This window comes from Symphalangus syndactylus, chromosome 11 (assembly GCF_028878055.3).
Source record: "Symphalangus syndactylus isolate Jambi chromosome 11, NHGRI_mSymSyn1-v2.1_pri, whole genome shotgun sequence".
Taxonomy (NCBI): domain Eukaryota; kingdom Metazoa; phylum Chordata; class Mammalia; order Primates; family Hylobatidae; genus Symphalangus; species Symphalangus syndactylus.
Window position 1 is genome coordinate 135,651,425 of NC_072433.2, and position 23,205 is coordinate 135,674,629.

Here is a 23,205-nt window from a genome sequence, read left to right on the forward strand (position 1 = left end):
AAGTTTCCTATTGCTTGTTTAAAGGAGTCTCTCTCAATATGATGCAGAATCCAAAAGCCCTGAAAGGCGGATATCCTGAGTTTCTGTTACCGGAGCCAAAGGTTGCGAATTTCTTGTAGATCCTGCTACAGTTAAACTTCATTTAAGTAATCATTAAAAGCTGCATTTATTCCCTCACTTGAAATTTTGATTTCACACTATTAGGACTAATTCTCTAAGTCTTTGCTAAGTAATGTTCCTCCTTTTCTTGTAGCTTCACTCTGATGATCTCTATATGCAACATCAATTGACATAAAGTACATTCGGGGCAAGAGAGTTTCCTTAAATATTACTTCGTTATTCAAAATAATCACAAAAGCACTCATCGTAGGAAAACTTGTGAGGATTCATATATAGGGAAATACTTTTTCTAAGGCATAATTCTGTAAAGAAATTCACCTTAATTTGAATATATGTGAGAAAATATCCTTGTTCACTAGTAGTCTATATTCACTGTTTTCTTCCCTCATAGACCAGCCAGTTCACTATTATTCTCCAAATGATGTGTGCCTCTGTAGAGTCTAGGCTATCTGCATACCTAATTTTTCCCACAAATTACTGTTTTGAATTGCACTGAATTCAATTCAAGGGGATGTCATTTATAAACAGTGCAAATATATACTGCACAAGGGATCTTAGAAATCATATGCATGGTTTGATCCATAAGCTCATATGAGCGTGCAATGTCAACATTTTTCATGTTTTTTTAAACCCACTTAAATTCTATTTTAAGCCACCATCTGTCTGTGCTCTTAGGGCAGTTAGCCTTAAATCATTTTAAGATGCTCCCCTCTAAGTACTGTGATAGTGATAGAGATGTCACCAGTCAGGTGTCCTAGGAAACCGACTCGGAGTTGGAGATTTGCATGCAAGGAAGTTGAAATGGATATTCCCAACACCTGCGAAGAGTGAAAGCAATAGGATTGGGCAGAGCACGAAGCTGGCTGGAATGCAATCACTATCATGGCCGCAGCCCGCTCTACAGGGATCTTGGTGAGTTTACCTAATGAGCTCAAATTGGAGCAAGCAAGCCAGGCCATTATATTTCTGTACCAAGCAGTTCTCGGATGTGGGATGCCTTGAGAAGGGACATGAACTTGGGTGAAGGAACTTTACTGTGCTGTGAGTGTTGTTGCCAGGAGTCAGCTGTCAACACTCCCAGGAGACGGGGAATTATGCTTTAGTCACTGAGGTGGCACCTAGTGCCAGACCACAGCCTTGTTAAACAGAGCCAGAATTTGGAGGATGGATGGTGGGTTTAACATTTGGGGCTTGATATCTTGTCCCCACAAGCTGCTGCTGGCCTATTCCTTGTCCATTTCTGTGTGGCCTGTTTAGGCCCACCGGCTTCCTGCTTCTTCTTTACCATATCTGGAATGCAAAAGTCTACTCGTAATTTGGCCCATGGTCCCTTCTGCTTAGACATATCCTTGTAGCTATTTTTTTTAAAGATGACTATGCCTTCTAGAATATTTCTAAGAAACTGCCTAAGTCACCACTGCTACCAAGAGGCCTTTGCTTTTTCCTCTTCTTAACTATGGGAAAGGAAGGTAGGAGTGTAGGGAGTATTTTCTAACCTGGAAAAAACTCATTTTACCCTATATAATTTTTGTTAGCGAATTCCTTCTTTGCACTTACTCCACAATCTTTCCAAATTCTCCCAAATGCTCAAGCTTTTAAAAAACAAAAGACAGAAATGATAGCAGGTTATTATTTTTTCCACCAAACCTTTTGTTTCTATTCCTTTACGTCAATGAGCTTAGAATAACTGCTCCTGGAACTGGGAAAGGGACTTGGGAAAAGAAAGAAAAAAAGAGCTCTCAAAGTTTAACATCACAAAACATTATAGTCACTGTTATTTTATATTTATTTATTTATTTATTTATTTATTTATTTATTTATTTATTTTTGAGATGGAATCTTGTTCTGCCACCAGGCTGCAGTGCAGTGCTGCAATCTCAGCTCACTGCAACCTCCGTGTCTTGGGTTCAAGCGATTCTCCTGCCTCAGCCTTCTGAGTAGCTGGGACTACAGGCGCCGCCACCACACCCAGCTAATTTTTGTATTTTTAGTAGAGATGGGTTTCACCGTGTTAGCCAGGATGGTCTCGATCTCCTGACATTGTAATCCACCCGCCTCGGCCTCCCAAGGTGCTGGGATTACAGGCATGAGCCACCGCCCGTGGCCTTGTTTTGTAATTTTTACATCGTATATCCCCTGCGTTAGACCAAGAGCTTGTAAAAGCCAGAAGACATACACCATTTGTAGTTCAATTAGAGATGTTTACTGATAAAACTGATTCTTCCATCTGAGGGTGGTATTTGTAGTTACAGTAATGTAGATGACAATCTAAGTTATGTTCTATAAACTGTGTCACTGACATCTCAATCTACAGCTAACTTTAATTTTTTACAAGCAGAGGAGTGGGTTGTATAGGTTTAGAAATATATCCATCAAGCTAGTTAAGTGAGATGGATTCAAACCTTCAACTCACTGGAATATTTACCAAATTGACTATTCATTATCTAAGGAGCCATATAAACAAGGTACTTTCTAAAATTCAAAATTATGTAAGGTTTTATTTCCTTTTTATGCTGTTATGAATTGGATTGTAGAGGTTATAAGGTGAAATAAGATTACTTTTACAGTAAAACATACAACACATTGTCACAAGAGGGCAGCCTTTGAACATGAATTGCTTCTCAGGCATCCTTGAAATTTTGAGAGTTACTTTAATTCACACAACTAAATAATAAAACACTACAGAGGATCTAAGAAGATACTTTGACTTATGCATATTGTTACTTTTTTATTACTGGTAGTGGAAGATGTAATCTATAAGGAAGGCAAGGGCTGAATTTGTTTTATGTAAAAAGAAATTTCTTTGGGTTGTAGCTTTCAAACATCAAGATAGTAGGTCAATGTCTAAATGAGTGTATCAAAGTTCTCACACTAGCACATGTAAGTCCACCTCTTATCTACCCAAAATTCTAACCAAGCAAAGGCAAGGTGGAAGAACCAGACAAATGTAAGTGCCTAGGATACATAAATGCCACTGGATTTTATGTTTTTAATTTTCAACCTCCCAAGTTTCACTAAGAGACATGTTATTTGGAGAGGTTGCTAAAGTGTAATTGCATGATGTCTCTGTGTACGGTTGGTCTGGACCTCTCTCTGTCCAGTGGTTGCCCTCAACTGGTTAGAGCCACTTCTCTAAAGATCATGCTTATGTCCCTGGAGCAGTCCACAGCACTATCAATGTCTGACCTCCACCTTGTTCCAATTAAGATTTCTGTACTTACTGAATTGGAAAACATACAGGTGTTTTCTGCCTGGTCACCTGTGGTTTCACAACACTCTCCCCCTCCCCACCACTGCCCCAGGTGATTTTGATGCCAGCCAAAGTGTGAGAACTACTGGCAGCTGCTGGCAGAGAGCAACAAAGGCCCAAACCCTCTGCGCGATTTCAAGACCCGTATCTGCTTTTCAGCTGTATGTCCTTCTCCTTCTCACAGAGGAGCCCACGCCTCCTCCCTCAGCACTTGCAGGCTATGCTGTCCAGCCTGTGTCCAGGATCAGTCCTGACGTAAGGCACGTGGGGTTTAAGGAGTTCTCTCTTCAGTCTTGTTTCTGCACCATCTCTGACAGTTATATTCTAGTTGTAATCATGGGGCTTCCTCCTTTTGTTTCCAGTCCCATGCTCGTTTTCTCTATCACATTCTACCTTGTAATAACCTAAATCTTCTGGTGGGCAAGCTTCTTCCTCAATCCAATTTGTGTTTATGAGTTCCTGCTTTGGGGATTGGCTTCGTAATCCAGGTATTGCTACTGCCTTGAATGCGGAGACTGCATCCTTCTGTCTGGATTTCTTGAGTTTCTGGATCGTAAATCTTATTAGGGCCCCATTTTCCTAGAATTGGAGCCTCTACTTTGTTCTTGCTACTTTAGTTCACCCAGAAATCTCGATCTCTGCCTAAATTTCAAAGTGTTGGCTAGTTTAAATATCCTTTTGTGAGACTTTTGTCTTCCTGAGGGGTGATTTTTTCATCTTACATACAATTGCTAATCCTTTTATCTTGAATGAAATTGAAATAGTTTAATCTGTGTTACCAGCAACAAGAACCCCTTTTATGAGATGGAGAAGGCAGGTCAGTCTCATAACATGTGTCCCCCTCTGTGTGTTGAGTTTATGTCAGAGCCAGGCTCTTTCCTACCTGATGTCTCTCACCAAATTCCAGTGTTTATGTCCTAGGAGGTGCCCAATAAATTCTAGAGTTGATACAAGCTGTAATTTTAGAGAAATTCAATTAAGTTGCTTAATTTAAGTAAAAGTTGCTTAAATTAAGCAACTTGATTGAATTTCTCTAAAATTAAGCCCAAAGCAAGTAGAATTAGATTATATACAACCTAATCAACTTTTTTTTTTTTTCTGAGGATGACCAAGATTTGGGCTTCAGTGACAACAGTTGTTCCCTAAATATTTATACTCAAAATCTGGAATCACCAGTACAATGTTGAATAGAGGTGACGAACACAGACATGCTTTTCTTGTCCTAATTTATGTGGTTTAATCATTTACACATTCACCATTAAATATAATATTGTTTATATGTTTTGTTATGGATGCTTTCCATCACTTCGAGAAAATTTCTTTTTCTAGCTTGCTGAGAGTTTTTTCTTTTTTTAATCAGCAATAGATATTTCTCCAAATGAAATACCCAAGTGACCAACAGGTACATGAAAAAAATGCTCAGCATCACTAATCATCAGGGAAATGTAATTCAAAACCACAGAGATATTGCCTCAATCCTGTTAGAATGGTCTTATTAAAAGAAAAAGATAATGAGTGTTAACAATGGGGAGAAATTGGAACACTTGTACAGTGTTTCTGGGAATGTAAAACTGTGCAGCCTCTATGGAAAGCTGTACGGTGGCTCCTCAAAAAAATTAAGAAAGTAGAACTACTATATGATCTGGCAATCTCACTTCAGGTTATTTATCTGAAAGGATTGAAATTGGGATGATTCTCTGATTCTCAGGCTCATTGCAGCATTATTTACACAAATCAAAATGTGGGAATAAGGTTAATGTCTATTGGCAGATCAATAGATAAAGAAAATGTGGTATATTCATGCAACGGAGTATTATTCAGCTTTAAAAACAGAAAGCCCTGCAATATGCAACATGGATGAACCTAGAGGACATTAATGCTAAGTAAAGGAAATCAGTCACAGAAGGACAAACTGTGTGATTCCACGTGTATAAAGTATCTAAGATAGCCAAATTCATTAGAATCACAGATTAGAATGGTGATAGCTCTTTAAGCTGAAATCAGTTTTGCATTCCTGGGTTTTGCAGTTTTGGTATCAGAATTCTGACTCATAAAACAAGTTTGGAATTTCCCCCTTCTTTATTTCTGAAATAATTTCAACATTTTATTTTTTTAAAATGTTTGAAAGAATTCACCAGCAAAACTCTTTGGATCTGGAGTTTGCTTATTTTTTTATTTTCTTTAGTTTTATGTTTTTATGTGCAAGTATTTGACAATTAATTACTTTAATAAATGTCAATTCATATGTTCCATTTAATCTTGTGAATTTTTTTATAAGTTTTTTTCAACGAATTCACCCTTTTATCCAAGTAATGAAAATTGGTATAAAATGTTTTACAATATTCCATTATCTTGTTAATGTCCCTTGTGTCTACAACTGTACAATCTCATTAATCCCTGATATTTATAATTTGCGTTTTCTTTCTTTCTCACAGAACTAACTTTTGGCCATGTTAATTTTCTCCTGTGTCTGTTTTCTGTCTCATTGATTTCTAATTTCTGTTTTATTTTCTTTCTTCTACTTTGTTTGGACTTAATTTGCTCTCTTGTTTTAGATTTTCTTTTTAAGGTAGAAAATTAGTTCACTTGTTTTGAACTTCTCTTTTTTAGAATAAGCATTTATACAAAAACTTTACTCTAGGTCTGCTTAACTTTATCCCACACATTTTGATATAGGATATTTTTATTTGTATTCAGTTCAATGTATTTTAAGGTGTTTGTCATGATTTCTTCCTTGAGCTAAAGGGCATTTTAAGGTGTATTTAAATCTTCCAGTAGTGTAGACTTTCCTGGGTAGCTTGTTTTTACCCATTTCAACTCATTTTCATTATGGTCAGAAAGCATACTTTCTATGATTACAGTGTTTTGAAACTTCTTGAGGGATATTTTGTGGTCTATAGTCTATTGATAAATGTTTCACGTGTAGCATAATAGAACATATATTCTATCGTCTTGGTCAATATTGATTAGGTCAAGCTGTTGTCAAAATTATTTTATCTTAACTTTCTTTAGTTATTCTATCAGTTAGCAATACAGAATTATGTCTTCATAAGTACTTGACATTTTATCATTATGAAATAGCTTTCTGTTGTAATATTGCTTGTTTGGAGGTCTACTTTTTCTTCTATTAATATAGCCACATAAGATTTCTTGTGCTTGTTGTTTCCATGGTATACTTGGAAATTATTTTACTCTCAGCTTATCTATATCATAATATTTGGCATGCATCTCTTATAGGTACTTTTATTAATGTCTATTGGCAGATGAATAAAGATAATGTGGTATATTCATACAACAGAATATACCGATGGACAATCTGTGTTTTATTTGGAGTATTTAAATTACATTTGAAATAATTATTGATAAGGTTGGATTTAAGCCTACTATTTTGCTTTTTTTTTCTTTTTTTGTTTTCTTTTAGACGGAGTCTTGCTCTGTCGCCCAGGCTGGAGTGCAGGGGCGCGATCTCAGCTCACTGCAGGCTCCGCCTCCCGGGTTCACGCCATTCTCCTGCCTCAGCCTCTTCGAGTACCTGGGACTACAGGCGCCGCCACCACGCCCGGCTAATTTTTGCATTTTTAGTGGAGACGGAGTTTCACTGTGTTAGCCAGGATGGTCTCGATCTCCTGACCTCGTGATCCGCCCGCCTCGGCCTCCCAAAGTGCTGGGATTACAGGCCTGAGCCACCGTGCCCAGCCTCTTTTGTTCTTATGTTGTATTTGTTCCATCATTTTTTGCTCCTCTGTTCTTTCTTTCATGCCTTTTTATATTAACTGAACAATATTCGGCGTTCCATTTTAATTCCTTTATTGGCATTTTAGAAGAATGTCTTCATATGATGTGGTGGTTCTCTAGGGATTATAATCAGCACCCTGGGCTTATCGCAGTCCACTTACTGTTAACAGTCAACGTTTTCATGTAACATAAAGAAATGTTGCAGCAAAATTGTTGCGTTTAGTCTCCTGTCAGAGCTATTAATTTAGAATAGTTTACATACATTATCAACAGTACACTTAATTTTTTATTTAAACCATCAGTTGTTTGTTATAAAACTAAAAGAAAAAAGCCTTAGTTTTTCATGTTGATGCACTTGCCATTCCTAGAGCTTCTCCTTGCTACCTGTAGTTCAGAATTTCCATCTGTTGTTATCTTTCTTTAGCCTGAAAAATTTCCGTTTGCATTTCTTGTATTTAGCTCTGCTAATGACAAATGTCCGAAGCTTTCTTTTATCTGAATAAATCTTTATTTTCTCAAGAATTACTTTCTCTAGTTATAGAATTTGGAGTTGACAGGTTTTTTTTTTATTTTGAAGATGTGGTTTCATTGCTTTTTAAACTGTCATTTCTGATGACAGGTCATCTGTCTATTTGTTTCCATGTATGTACATTATTTTTCTCCCTCCCTGTAGCTACTTTCAAGATTTACTCTTTTTTTGCCCAGTGGTTTGACTATGGTATGTCTGCATTTGGTTCTTTATTTTTATTCGGTTCTTTGAGTTTCTTAAACCTGTAAGTTGATATATGCTGACAATTAGGAAAACTTTTGGTCTTTACTTTTTCAAATAGCTTTTTCTGTCTCATTTTCTCCTTCTCTACTCTTTCTAGGACTCCAATTATATTAGTTCTAGACTGGCCCTATTTTTATTATTTTTCTTCCTCTGTATTCTTAACTGTATTAGGAAATTGTTCTTGATCTCTTTTTAAGTGCACTGATAGCTTTTTCTGCCACCTTTAATTTGCTGGTATGTGCGTACGATGTCATTTTTATATAAGATATTCTGTCCCTCAGTTCTAAAATTTGTCCCATTATTTCTTTATCGTTTTTACTTCTCTGTTGAGATTCTCCATATATTCACTCTTATGACTGTCTATTCCTTAAATCCTTGAATATGCTTACAATAGCTTATTTTAAATTTCTTATCTTCTAATCCCAGCGTGTGGGCCATTTCAATATTTTAATCCATTGTTTACTTTTTTCTTATGCATCATATTTTCCTGGTTCTATGTCTAGACAGGTTAAATTATATGTTACATTATTAGGATGATATTTTGTAGAGATAGGTTCTTTTATTTTCCTTTGAAGAGTGACTGTTTTCTAATATTGGTCTTCTTTGTGCAGTCAAACACCAAACTTTTACTCCTGAGCTATATGCAATGGTTGAAATATCTGCTCTGTACTAGCAATTTAGCTGTTGTTTTCTGCTGGATTCTATGGAGTCTCTTTTTATCAATGTGAAATGTAGCAGCCGTCATATATCTGAATGAAGTTTAAGTGCTGATTTTAGATTTTTCCTCTGTGACATTCTCCTCTGTGACTTTCACTTGTGTGAGATTTCCTCCCATGTCATTCAAATTTCCCAGTTCTTCTTTTCTGTCAGCCTGGAACTCTGTGCTCTTATTCCTCAAGCTAGTAAAACTCACTGCTTTATTCGTAGACATCCAATTTTGCACAGACCAGGGAGTGTCATCAGGTGTGAAGCTGCATTGATGCAAATTTAAATCATTGCAATTTTTCTTTATTCAATGGTTAAAAACTTCATCAGTGGTCAAATATTCTACTATTTCTGCCTATTTTCTGTTTCTTATTACCATCAAATGTGTATTTTTTTTTTTAGAGTTTATAGTTTTTTTCCCTGCATTTGAGTTAGACATGAGCTACTACCACATTTTGTAATTCAAACTTTTTGTCTAACAGTGTTTTAAAAAACTCTTTCTTTGGAGGGAATTCTCAAATTTCTAAATACTCTACAAACATTAGGATTGGGGCTCATATTCCCAGTTTCCCTTGTAGCCAGATGTGCGTATGAAACATGGCCTCAGCTAATTAAGCATACCCAGATATTTGAAAGTAAGAAAAGTGTTAAGAGGAACTATAGATATCATTTTAGTTGATGCAAGGATGGAAAAAAAAATAACCAACTTTCACTGGTAAACTTTGTCTTCAATTATTGTTTTCCTGTGGGAAGTGGCTAATTTTCTGGCCTAGAGGTGGAATTCGTGTCTTGGTAACAATTGATTTGATGATAACCTGTGTTCATCTTTTTTAAAATTGCTGATCCACCATTGTTTCTGGTGCTGTTTTATACTTATGCAGTGTATAATCTCTCATGCAAAATTTAGTTCTTTGTTTCTCAGCTTAAACTGGATTTTGATGAGCAGTTTTCACCTTCAAATGAAAGAAATGGCTTTGGTTGATGTTAGACAAAAATAACAACAAGAGGGAATTAAAGAAATACGTTTGTCACCTTGTGACATTACATAAATGAAACTTTGAAAATTCAACAATACTGCTTTATAAGAAAATAGAAAGTTTCTACTGTTTTTCTTTATTTTCAAAGCTATATCATTAAATGAAATTTCTGCCTCATGGAAGATTTTTCGAACTATGTAACAATAACATACAGACCATTAGGAGAGAAATGAATAAAGACGGAAAGAAGTAGGCATTGTGTGGTAACGTAGATGGCGCACAGTTGTGTGCCTGGAGCCCTAATACATTTTACCATGGAATTTATACAATAAATGTTAGTTTCCTGTGAACCTGCTAATTAATATGACTTCTGCAAACATTTCATTAACCTGAACAGTTGAGGTTTCCTGTAGACAGACTGCACCTATTCTCATCTTTAACCTTTCCATACTGTTCTCTAATTAGAGATGTCACTGGTTCTCAAGAGCAAAAGAACAGCAGTAGCTTATAAAGTTACATTATTTGTTTTTTACTAATATGTAAAGTGATTTTGTCTTTCATTTCACCTCTAGAGCTAATTATGTATTCTAGGTTAACAAAAATTCCAGATCATACCATCATGAGTTTAAACTTTACAATGAACTCGTTATTTCCATTTATTACTAGCCTGCATTATAGCAATATTTAGCTAATGAATTCTCAAAATAGTTCTTGAAAGGTGAAAGAGTGCCTCAAGTAAATGGTGTAATTATTTATTTCTCAGAATTTTAAATTCAGTGTTCTGTTTAATCTCAAAGGGATACCAATGAAGTTAGGGCGTAAGGACTCTGTGGTTAATAAAATGGCAAGAATTAAAAAGGATTATTACATTTTTTCCTCATACTATGATGGCTACAATTTTTTAAAACAGTAGAAATGTTTAATTTTTAAAGGCCGCTAGTGTCCATTTTATGCAAAATGTGAGCTCCCCAGTTCAACCTGTTGTTTGAAATTTGACCAGCTTTTTCTTGCTCTTGTTCAGGACAGTTATTAAACAGTCCAGGCAGGCCTCCGGAGTTACATATATGTATGTGGCTCTGTGTGTATATATACACAGAAGTACAAGTAGCATATAATCAATTTACATAAGACTTTTGCTTTTGATGAAAATTCTTCTAAAAGTGAATATAAATTAATAGCATATGGAGCCTACAAAAATTGTCTAATAGGCAAGTAGTCAAAGATAATCTGTGAACAAAGAGTTTGCTAAAACATACTTTTTTTTTTACATGTAATAACATTGTATCGAAGGGTTTCCAGAATTACATAATGTTATAGGGCACTTATCCTGAGACACACAAAGGAGACAAGGGGTAGAGCTAGAATGGAAGGGAAAATAAAGGACAAATAGAGATAGATACTTAAGTGGAAATGTTTTTATAAGAAAATCATCAAACAGGTGGTAATTTTAAAACATGGCTTTTCCAGGCAGCAAATTTTCTGAATTTATTGCAAAAGAAGATAAATCACGTGTCTACGTAGATCATGCCAATGAAATGAACAATAAAGGTTACTTATTAGAATATTGAAAATGGTTGATAATAAATTATTTATATTTATGGTAAGAGCAATAAACTTGATTTTTAGGGGGTTCAATGACTTCCTGAAAATATCCTTTCACAGATTTTCTCAGAGTGTCTAATTGGCAAAAGCACAGCTCCAAATAGCTCTTTCTGTCAACGTCTACAGAACATTTACAGTTTGATTTCTGAAAGTTACCATTTCTACTGATCTTACAAATTTGTAAAATGAATGCCCACCAGGACAAAATATTAAGTGATAAAATTAATTGGATCCTACAAGTGAAAACCTAGGCAAGGAAAGTCTTCTTCCTTCTTAATGAATGATTTTTATGTCTCTTTATTCATGTCCTTCTAGGTAGAGCAACACTCTGCAGACCTTCTTTTGAGGCATTTCACCACCAGAGTAAGTGTGATGTATGACTAATTAGTCCACCCACAGGGGGCTGGTGAAATTATATTGGAAGTTATTTCCTAACTGGCCTATCTTGGAGTAAAATTAATCTAATAACAGCTCTCATAAGAGAGCATAAGCTTAAAAGACCATTTTTCATTCAACTTTACCAAACAAAGTGCAAATTTAGGACTCCAGTTGTGAAGTTTGGTTGTGTGTGGATTGTACAGTGAAGGTACCAGTGGACAACAGTTGCTCATCAAGCAAGTTTATACAAAAGCTTTGGGACAAGTCCAACTCTAGATAAAATTCTAAAGGATTTCGTGCCTGTGTTCAGAGTTCCTTTTTCTCTCTCCAAGGTAACCCACATATCAAAAGACATATGGGTTGTGGGTAGAACTTCCTAAAATTGCTGGTGAGAAGTGTGCCATGCATAAACATACTTCACTAGCTTGAATTTTCTATTAGTCTCACAGGCAACAATTACAATCCTGTATGTTGTTCTATCTCCACACACTCCTGTACATAGAAAGATCAAGTAACATCCCTGGTTAAGATGTGTACAGGTTACAAGATATGTCTAAATATATTCACCAAGAGGTTTATTATTTTCACAGTGGCATTCACTAAATAAGTTGTCAGTGCAGCAATACTCAAGGAATAAGCAGGGTCTTTACTTTATCAAAGTTTGGAGTCAACCCCAAGTTAGATCACTGAAGCACATAACTATAGATAAGGTCACTCAAAAGCACAAATCCAGGTTATAAATATTCAGTTGTCATTTATATGCATTTAGCAATTTGAATGCTGGGAAGTGTAGCCCAGAAAATCAATCGACATGGAACTATTGAAGAGGCATGCATGGCACCTTCACTTTGAATCTCTTCAGACTCAGGTTAAACAGGAGACACCGTAGCTCATGTATCCTGCAATAACCCTTCCTCATCGCCTTTTTATCTACGAACCTGCCCTTTTCAATGTTATCTATATGCCTGAAGGTATGAATACCCTTGATCTTGGTAAAAAATGGTACCACCCGTCAGCAAAATCTCACTGATCAGTGTCTATGTTACCTCACCGAGTTAGCCTTTTGTGTTGTTGTGGCCCAGGATGACAATGTTGGCACAATCCAAACCAGTATTGGAAAGTTAATGTTGGATGCGTCTTTGACAATTGATGGAATGACCTGAAATCAAATGTGAGGCAGTGGAGACTCAAGAATGCTATTCAGGCAGTTAGTGATCTGTGGAGATACTAAATGAAATATCTGGAAGGAATTGTAATCTTGCAAGTATGCTTTTATGTGTTTTTTGACATAAACGGTTTCTACTTATGATGGAGCTGCAGAGTGCATTTCCCATGGAGTTCCCTCAGTGTTAACTAACATAGTCATGTGTCACTTAATGACAGGGGTATGTCTGAGAAATGCATTGCTGGACAATTTTATTATTGTATGAACATCACAGAGTTTACTTACACAAACCTAGATACTATAGCTGATTACATACCTATGCTATATGGTATAGCCTATTCCTCCTAAGCTACAAACCTGTGCAGCATGTTACTGCACTGAATACTGTAGGCAATTGTAACACAACAGTTAAGTATATCTATATGCTTACTTATATCTATACAGTAAGTGTATCTATACATGTCTAAACATAGAAGAGGTACAGTAAAAATACAGTGTTATGATTTTATTGCACCACTGTCATGTGTGTGCACCATCCTTGACCAAAATGTTATGTGATGTATGATTGTAACAAAAGAACTAATTAAAGATAATATTGAAGTGCCTATTGAAATTTCAATGAAGGAAGGAATATTTGTAAATTCTGATTGCCTTAAGTGGGAGTTGACTTTCTTCCTGTTTCCACGGTTGTTCTTGTGAAAGGGCATAGCTTTCCAAAGACCTGAAATCTCCGACAAATCTTGCAATTCTCTATTGCCTGCATTATGAAGGTCACCTGGTATCAAATGAAGCAAAATGGTAGATTATAAAGACCTGTACTTTCTTGTCAGTTCCTAAACATAGCAAGCATTGGTCTGTCTTGAACATTTCTGCGGTTATAAATTAGCCTTGGGTCATGATTGTCTGCCTTTTTATCATAGACAAGATTTAATTTAGGAGATGTCCTTTTAATGTGTTATGTGAATAGTAAGTGCCACTTATGAAGCCCTATTTTCTTCCAGTCATTTTAATTGTCAAATCTATCCAGTCAAGATGCATTGTTAGAGGCTTCACTGACGACACCGTCTGTGTGTGTGTGTGTGTGTGTGTGTGTCTGTGTACATACATATGATTGAGCAGGATTTAATGTAAGTCAAAACAATCTCAAATTTCTTAGGACAATACAGCTTCCTTGGCCATTCCCTTGGAGCTCTGGGTTGAGGAGCTGGTGATGTGTGTTTCTTTTGCGTGTTCTACACGTTATCCCTATGCAGGCCTTCCTTGGGCTTGGTTTTGGAACCAGTGATGAAGGAATATCATTAGAATTGTTGTGCTCAAAAAGATTCCTCCATTATTCTGTATAAGCAATGGCAATTTTCCCAGACCAATGTTTCTTCTTTTGAAATGGTAAATTTTGAATAGTAACAGGTTAGTATAATCCCATAAAATAACAAAGTTTGAGTTCTATGAACTGTGTTTTATGCTAAATCATCATTTACTCCTTGTATGATCTTTTTTTTTTTTTTGAGATGGAGTCTTACACTGTCGCCGAGGCTGGAGAGCAGTGGCATGATTTTGGCTCACAGCAAGCTCCACCTCCCGGATTCACACCATTCTCCTGCCTCAGCCTCCTGAGTAGCTGGGACTACAGGTGCTGCCACCATGCCTCGCTAATTGTTTTTTAAGATTAAGGGCAAAATCAAAGCTGCTCCCCTATATTATATTCATAAACCAGAATGATTAAAGCAAGCTATTTATTTATTAGAAGCAAATACTCCAAATTTAGCATCTGAGACATGACAGCCTTTCAAAAGACATCAATTTACTTTTTAGTGTCTATAGCTATGTTTGTATTCATGTTATTGGTGTCCGTAATATTTCATTAGATGTTCTGGGCAAATCGATAAATGAAAATAATGTATATGATAAGGAGAACAATCTAGGCCACCTGGAGACCCCTTACAACTCAGCTGGTGAAGCAGGAATGCCTGGGTGTAATAGTGAGCAACAACCTTTCAAACGTGTTGGGCAGTTTCCAGGCAGCGGAATATGTATGCCAATCCAGGCAGCAAGATAAGTGGAGGCCAGTTAAAAGATCAGGCTGTGATTACACGTTTTTTGTTTGTTTGTTTCTACTGAGGAAATATAACACTTACTTATTATTTTCTCCATCTATCCCGCTATTTTGTCAAAACCTTTCATGTAAGTTACTACCAAACACTGTGTTATCCAAGATCTGTGGGTCGTATTCAATATTTGCTTTTCCCTCCACTACTAACACATTTGATTCCCTTTGTAACTTTCTCCCGTTTCTCCTTTCAGCCTGTTTTCTCCAACCACACTGAGGTTATGAGCCTCCATATGTACTCTCCCACCCTGTTTCATCTCATAGTGGAAAAACAAATATATTCATATAAAATTACAGAGAAGCATTCTGTGAAACTTCTTTCTGTTCCGTGCATTCAACTAACAGAGTTAAACCATACTTTTGATAGAGCAGTTCTGAAACACTCTTTCTGTAGAAAATGCAAGTGAACATTCGGAGCGCTAAGAGGGTAATAGTGGAAAAAGGAATATCTTCAAATATAAACTACACAGAAGCATTCTGTGAAACTACTTTCTGATCTGTGCATTCAACTAAGAGAGTTGAACCTTACCTTTGATTGAGCAGTTCTGAAACACTCTTTCTGTAGAAACTGCAAGTGGACATTCGGAGCACTAAGAGGCCTATAGTGGAAAAAGGAATATCTTCAAATAAAAACTACACAGAAGCATTCTGTGAAACTTCTTTCTGTTCTGTGCATTCAACTAACAGAGTTAAACCAGACTTTTGCTAGAGCAGTTTGAAACACTCTTTCTGTAGAAACTGCAAGTGGACATTCGGAGCGTTAAGAGGGTAATAGTGGAAAAACGAATATCTTCAAATAAAATTACGCAGAAGCATTCTGTGAAACTTGTTTCTGTTCTGTGCATTCAACTAACAGAGTTGAACCTTACTATTGATTGAGCGTTTCTGAAACACTCTTTCTGTAGAAACTGCAACGGACATTCGGAGCGCTAAGAGGGCTATAGTGGAAAAACGAATATCTTCAAATAAATACTACACAGAAGAATTCTGTGAAACTTCTTTCTGTTCTGTGCATTCAACTAACAGACTTGAACCTTACTTTTGATTCAGTCATTCTGAAACACGCTTTCTGTAGAAACTGCAGTTGGACATTGGGAGCGCTAAGAGGCCTATATTGGAAAAAGGAATATCTTCAAATAAAAACTACACAGAAGCATTCTGTGAAACTTCATTCTGTTCTGTGCATTCAACTAACAGATTTGAACCTTACCTTTGATTGAGCAGTTCTGAAAATCTCTTTCTGTAGAAACTGCAAGTGGACATTCGGAGCGCTAAGAGGCCCATAGTGCAAAAAGGCATATCTCCAAATAAAAACTACACAGAAGCATTCTCTGAAACTTCTTTCTGTTCTCTGCATTCAATAAACAGAGTTGAGTCTTACTTTTGATGGAGCAGTTCTGAAACACTCTTTCTGTAGAAACTGCAAGTGGACATTCAGAGCGCTAAGAGACGTATAGTGTAAAAACGAATATCTTCGAATAAAACTACACAGAAGCATTCTGTGAAACTTCTTTCTGTTCTGTGCATTCAACTAACAGAGTTGAACCTTACCTTTGATTGAGCAGTTCTGAAACACTCTTTCTGTAGAATCTGCAAGTGGACATTCGGAGCGCTAAGAGGCCTATAGTGGAAAAAGGAATATCTCCAAATAAAAACTACACAGAAGCATTCTCTGAAACTTCTTTCTGTTCTCTGCATTCAACTAACAGAGTTGAGCCTTACTTTTGGTGGAGCAGTTCAGAAACACTCTTTCTGTAGTAACTGCAAGTGGACATTCGGAGCGCTAAGAGGCGTATAGTGGAAAAACGAATATGTTTAAATAAAACCACACAGAAGCATTCTGTGAAACTTCTTTCTGTTCTGTGCATTCAACTAACAGATTTGAACCTTACTTTTGATGGAGCATTTCTGAAACACTCTTTCTGTAGAAACTGCAGTGGACATTCAGAGCGCTAAGAGGCCTATAGTGGAAAAATGAATATCTTCAAATAGAAACTACACACAAGCATTCTCTGAAACTTCTTTCAGTTCCGTGCATTCAACTAACAGAGTTGAACCTTACTTTTGATTGAGCAGTTCTGAAACACTGTTTCTGTAAAAACTACAAGTGGACATTTGGAGCGCTAAGCGGCCTATAGTGGAAAAAGGAATATCTCGAAGTAAAAACTACACAGAACCATTTTCTGAAACTTCTTTCTGTACTCTGCAGTCAACTAACAGGGTTGCCTTACTTTTGATTGAGCAGTTCTGAAACACTCTTTCTGTAGAAACTGCAAGTGGACATTTGGAGCGCTAAGAGGCCTATAGTGGAAAAACGAATATCTCCAAATAAAAACTACACAGAAGCATTCTCTGAAACTTCTTTCTGTTCTCCGCATTCAACTAACAGAGTTGAGCCTTACTTTTGATTGAGCAGTTCTGAATCACTCTTTCTGTAGAAACTGCAAGTGGACATTCGAAGCGCTAAGAGGCGCCTACTGGAAAAACGAATATCATCAAATAAAACTGCACAGAAGCATTATGCGAATCTTCTTTCTGTTCTGTGCATTCAACTAACAGAGTTGAACCTTACTTTTGATTGAGAAGTTCTGAAACACTCTTTTTGTAGAAACTGCAAGTGAACATTCGGAGCGCTAAGAGGCCTATAGTGGAAAAAGGAATATCTCCAAATAAAAACTACACAGAAGCATTCTCTGAAACTTCTTTCTGATCTGTGCGTTCAACTAACAGAGCTAAACCATACTTTTGATTGAGCAGTTCTGAAACACTCTTTCTGTAGAAAATGCAAGTGGACATTCGGAACGCTAAGCGCGTAATAGTGGAAAAAGGAATGTTTTCAAATATGAACTACACGGAAGCATTCTGTGAAGCTTCTTTCTATTCTGTGCATTCAAGTAACAGAGTTGAACCTTACTTTTGATTGAGCAGTTCTGAAACACTCTTTCTGTAGAAACTGCAAGTGGACATTCGGAGGGCTAAGAGGCCTATAGTGGAAAAAGGAATATCTTCAAATAGAAAGTACACAGAAGCATTCTGGGAAACTTCATTTTGTTCTGTGCATTCAACTAACGGAGTTGAACCTTACCTTTGATTGAGCAGTTCTTAAACACTCTTTCTGTAGAAACTGCAAGTGGACATTCGGAGTGCTAAGAGGCCTATAGTGGAGAAAGGAATATCTTCAAATAAAAACTACACAGAAGCATTCTGTGAAACTTCTTTCTGATCTGTGCATTCAACTAACAGAGTTGAACCTTACTTTTGATTGATTTGTTGTGAAACGCTCTTTCTGTAGAAACTGGAAGTGGACATTCGGAGCAATATAACATGAATATATTTTCACTTTAAGCATAGGAGTATAAGAATAAGGGAACGTGCCTGCAATTCCGCAAGGTTTGATTTTATCTTACATGTAGTTCGTTATCCAGTCAGTAAGTGTTTGTTGTACTCGATCCTGTGCCAAGTGCTGGGAATTGAGGTATGAGGACAAAGTTGTAGAAACTCGGCCTATTGAGATTCTATTCAAATGCTCTCCTCAGTGTAAGTTAGTAATCACATAAATAGACGAGATATTGACATATTATAATATATGCTATGAAGAAAAATCAGATTGAGGATTTTTAAAAGAGGTTGAAGGTGAAGTGAGATAAGGTGGGATCAAGAAAGGCCTGTTTGAGGAAATTAATCTCAGGCCTGAAAGAGGAGAATATGACAAGAGATTTCCAGGCAACCAGAAGAACACATGAAAAGGCCTTCTAACAGGAGAATGTTCTGCGTGTATGAGTAATAGAAGTCCATGGTGGCCGGAGCATAGTAAGTGAGCGATGCATGACATGAGGTTATACACCCATTTAGAGTTAGGGGGTCCGAATATGGGGTGTGAGCTTTCTTGCACAAGTATTGGGAAGCTTCTGCAAGATTTTTCTAGGGCAATGACCTGATGTTATTCCTTTCCTGTTTTCTTTTTCTTTTTCTTTTTTTGGTGATTACTCTCTTTGCTTTCTAGAGAACAGATGGTAGAAGGGGGAAGTGGAAATATGCAGACACATTAGGGATCCATCAAAATATTGAACTGAACTGATGGGTTTGGCCGTGGTTTGACCTAGAGTGGTTATTATAGAGAATGAGCAGAATGGATGCATTAGAGAGATTTCTCAAGTTTGATATGGTTGAGCTACAGATTGGACACAGGTAGGAAGATGGTAAAGGAAGGGATGACATCAGGTATACTTCGAGTTTGGTGTTGACAAACAGGGTGCATGGTAGAGCCGTTTATGAGAAGGCTTCAGGAGAAAAAGGAGACTTGGAAACTATTCAGAAAGGTCAGCGACTGTGTTCTGAATCTCATGGTAGAAACAGGAAGGATTCTATTGTATACAGTAACAGGAAGAAGAATGCAAATGCAACTTTTTTGACCAGCTTTACAGAGTTCAGCCAAACAAGCCATACCTAGTTCAACCTCATGTTAGAGATGAGCAAACTGAACTTCAGAACCTGTAAACAACCTGTCAGAATCAAAAACGAGCCAGAAGAATATTTCGCCCATTACATGATACTTTGTTTATTTAAATAGTTATAATTATTTTAGATATTTTACTTTCTTGATTTTATTATTAAACACAAAAAACATTGTACTTAAAGTTTATCTCTATTTTTCACTTTTCTTATTTTATCATAATTTCAGGTAAAAATCAATCAAAAAATTATATTGAAATTGAAATACTGAATTTTATACTAAAGACAAGGCATCCAAATGAAAATGAAATTTTCCAGGTGAAAATTTCCAAATCATAAATATGTAGGGACAAAAAACTTTATTTATAAAGAAAAAGATAATTCTAATTAATTGATGATTCAAAGGTTTACAACTTTAAAAGTAAATATTATCTTTGAAGTAAAGTCCATTTAAATTATTTATGCAGCCAAAGTTTTAGTAATTGTATATGTATATCATGTAAACTTTTTCGAGAAAGATGGAATTGGAAATGTTAGAGTATTATGCGGAAAAAATCACCTAAAGGAAAAAATTATCTCCTCATGAAGGATTACTTTAGCCACTTTGACAGGTGTAGGTAAAAGAACACTAAATGCACATCAATATGATTAGGAGATGCACGCTTAGAAATACGTTATCATTGAAAAGAGAATTGTATTATCAGGTTTGCAGAGGCCCTTCTTATCCTTCATATTTATGTAACTTTGTCATCTATAGAAAGATTATGGGAATTTTAAAAATAGCTGATAGTTAAGAAACATCACCATAACACTGTGCTGAATGCATAATAAAACATTTCCCTTCTCTCTAAAAGCCTTTTAAAATTATGTACCATAATCAGTATGGCCAGCAGAGGGTCATTTCCATGTTCAAGTTCCTCTGTTTCTCGAGGGTGAGAATCCTTCTATAGTCTTCTGAGGGTGACACTGTAGTGTTTTCTTAGCCTGATTATTTTTACCTATTTTTTCCGATCCTTTCCTTTGTATATTTACATTTTACATATTGAAAGTTATTTTTTCAAATATTTTATATGCAAGTTTACAAAGTACAACGACTGTACATTAAAATAACTTATTTATGCCATATGGAAGTTTAAATATAATTTTACAATATCTAATATTGATTGTTTAGTTTCTAATCATTGATACTTGACATGATTTTTCCCAGCATACCTCAAAATATTCTTCAAAATCCTGCGAATTAATTCCTGTAACACTTCTGAGGTGTATTAATAACCTAGAGATGTAAAGAAGATTTGCAGAGAAAATTAGGTTCCCAAATTAGAAATTTTGTCCCACTATCGACTAGAAACCTCTTGAAATGATCAAAAACAATAATAATGCATGTCATAGAGGAAAACCAATAAGCCTGCTGCAGCATGACTACCTCTGTGACCTCAGACAAGTTACGTGTGGGTCCCTACTTCTGTGAACTCAGACAAGTTACGTGTGGGTCCGCACTTATTTTCTTCATCTCTAATAAATATTTGACAAATCTCATTTTCAAAAGTCTTTTAAGGCCTTTCCATCTTTTTTTTTTTGAGATGGAGTTTTGCTCTCATTGCCCAGGCTGCAGTGCAATGTCATGGTCTCGGCTCACACAACCTCCGACTCCCGGGTTCATGTGATTCTCCTGCCTCCACCTCATGAGTAGCTGGGATTACAGGCGCGCAACACAACGCCCAGCTAATTTTTTGTATTTTTAGTAGAGATGGGGTTTCACCATGTTGGTCAGGCTGGTCTTGAACTCCCGACCTCAGGTGATCTGCACGCCTCGGCCTCCCAAAGTGCTGGGATTACAGGCATGAGCAACCGCGGCCTGTGAGGGCTTTCTACTTTTAAGATTTCAGGACGTATAGCCTGGGATGTAAATGGTAGTATATATATATATATATATATATATATACACACACACACACACACACACACAGTATATATATACATATATACGGTATATTATACTATATATACATATATACTGAATATTATACTCTATTTATACATATCTACTGTATATATATATATACACATACACACATACACACATGAGACAGAGAGAAGAGATAGACAATTTCATGTGAAAATATAAACTGTTAACATAAAATTTTGCTTCTCTGAGGAATATTTAGCATTGTTCTCAATCTTCTCTGCAGAATTTAAGCATTTTTCTCAGAACTCACCAGATAGAATGAGGGAGGGGCCATATGATAGGAGCCAGAGGTGAAGGGAGAACAATAGAGAGGGTGCTTTGGGAAAAATAGTACAGTAAGGCTAGGGAATACTTCTCTCCAACAAAAAGACCAAGGTCACAGCTATATCTCTTCAGAAGCCAAACTTTCTTTTAAAATGTCAATTTCCATCTATTTCTTGCTTCACAGACATTCCATTCATTGCTGGATTTCAAATAAAGCCTTTCCATGTGCAACCTTTCTATAGAAAAAGAGAAATATGGGGGACAGTACAGTCTAAGAAGTGATTAAGAATATCTAGTCTACTTTCCCAGACTGTAAATCTTTACATATATCTGAGCCTAATGAGGTGATTTATTGTGCTATAATGCACAGTGAACTATACAGATGCTTCTTTTTGATCATGCTGCAGAATGGAACTAAATACTAAATACCAAATAGCACTCCCATGATTCTTAGAGATGTCATTCATATGGCATATTTATGCTTTTTTATATAGCAATTCTTATTCTTAGCTCTTAGGCAATTACGAAATCTTTTTTGTCATTTTAATAATCATGCTCCATTTGAGTTATGCAAGGTAGAAATTCTAAGTAGAAAATCTTGTTTTTATTGAACGTTTTTAGTAAACATTTTGGAAAAAGTCTGTTTTTTGATGCTACTTCTGCACGCTTTCTCAACATGATATTACTTGGTATTGTCCTTATTAACCATAGTACACCATATTCTGCAAATATTAGAGAGGGTTAAAAATCAGTCATGTATAAGTAAAGTTAATGAAATAGAAAGGAAACCACATTTAGGAAATGGAAGGCAGAAGCAAATGTATTAACTGTGAGTTAGAAACGGTTTAGTCTTTGGAATGAAGCAGCAAGAGTTTAAAAATCTTGTTTGTGATTCCCTAGCTTTGTGACCTTGGAGAATTACTTCAGATTTCTGAGTATCAGTTTAGTAGGTGATATCAATTGCAACTTCGCAGAATTATCACAAGTATTAAATAAAGGACTTAGTATCTGGGAGAGCATATAAAATTACTAATAGTTACATTTTTGTTAATATTACCGTTATTATTATCATACGTATAGTATTTTTTTTCACTGACAATGCATTTAGGACATAAGGAGAACTATAGAACAGTGCTTCTCCAACTTAAATGCAGAGCATGAATCACCTGGAGTTTTGTCAAAATGCGAATTCTGACTCAGTAGTCCTGCAAACTAAGGAACTCTTGGTAATGCTGGTGCTGCTAGTTCACCAACAGACCACACGTTTTGCAACAGCTATATAGAATGTCCTGTTTCTTTTTTTAATCACAAAACATGGCAAGCTCTAAAATAAAGCAGAATAACAGATTTAAATGTTATACTCATGTCCTCAATTTATAATTTCTCCCTCCCTAACAATGGTATAATTCTGATTAAAAATTGGCAAAGAAAAAAATGGAAATTAATCTTCCTATGTTTATTCTTTTAACAAATTCTGGGTGATTACTACTGGGTTACTTGCTGTAGGAAATAGAAAAATTGCTTTGACATAGATCCTCAAGAATCTGTCCCACTACAAGCTTATTTTTGTAGGAAGCTAAAAGATTTATATAAATAACCATAATTAAAGAGACAAATGAAGAAGTGCAATGAAAGACGTAGGGAAAGTGCTAGAGGAGTTCGGGGTGGAGGAAAATTATCCTCAAATAATATCTATGCGTAACATTATG

At 36.1% G+C, this 23,205-nt stretch overlaps 1 protein-coding gene across 1 annotated transcript; it reads left to right on the top strand.

Annotated features, from left to right (window-relative positions):
• The first annotated feature begins 259 nt into the window (after window positions 1–259).
• Window positions 260–15,188, top strand: LOC134731868 (zinc finger protein 283-like). The gene is made up of 4 exons (XM_063613091.1): window positions 260–1,032; window positions 11,477–11,524; window positions 14,213–14,334; window positions 15,006–15,188. Exons 1-4 carry the CDS (start codon window positions 1,003–1,005, stop codon window positions 15,034–15,036), a joined length of 231 nt encoding a protein of 76 aa, XP_063469161.1. The 5' UTR covers window positions 260–1,002; the 3' UTR covers window positions 15,037–15,188.
• The last annotated feature ends 8,017 nt before the right edge of the window (window positions 15,189–23,205 follow it).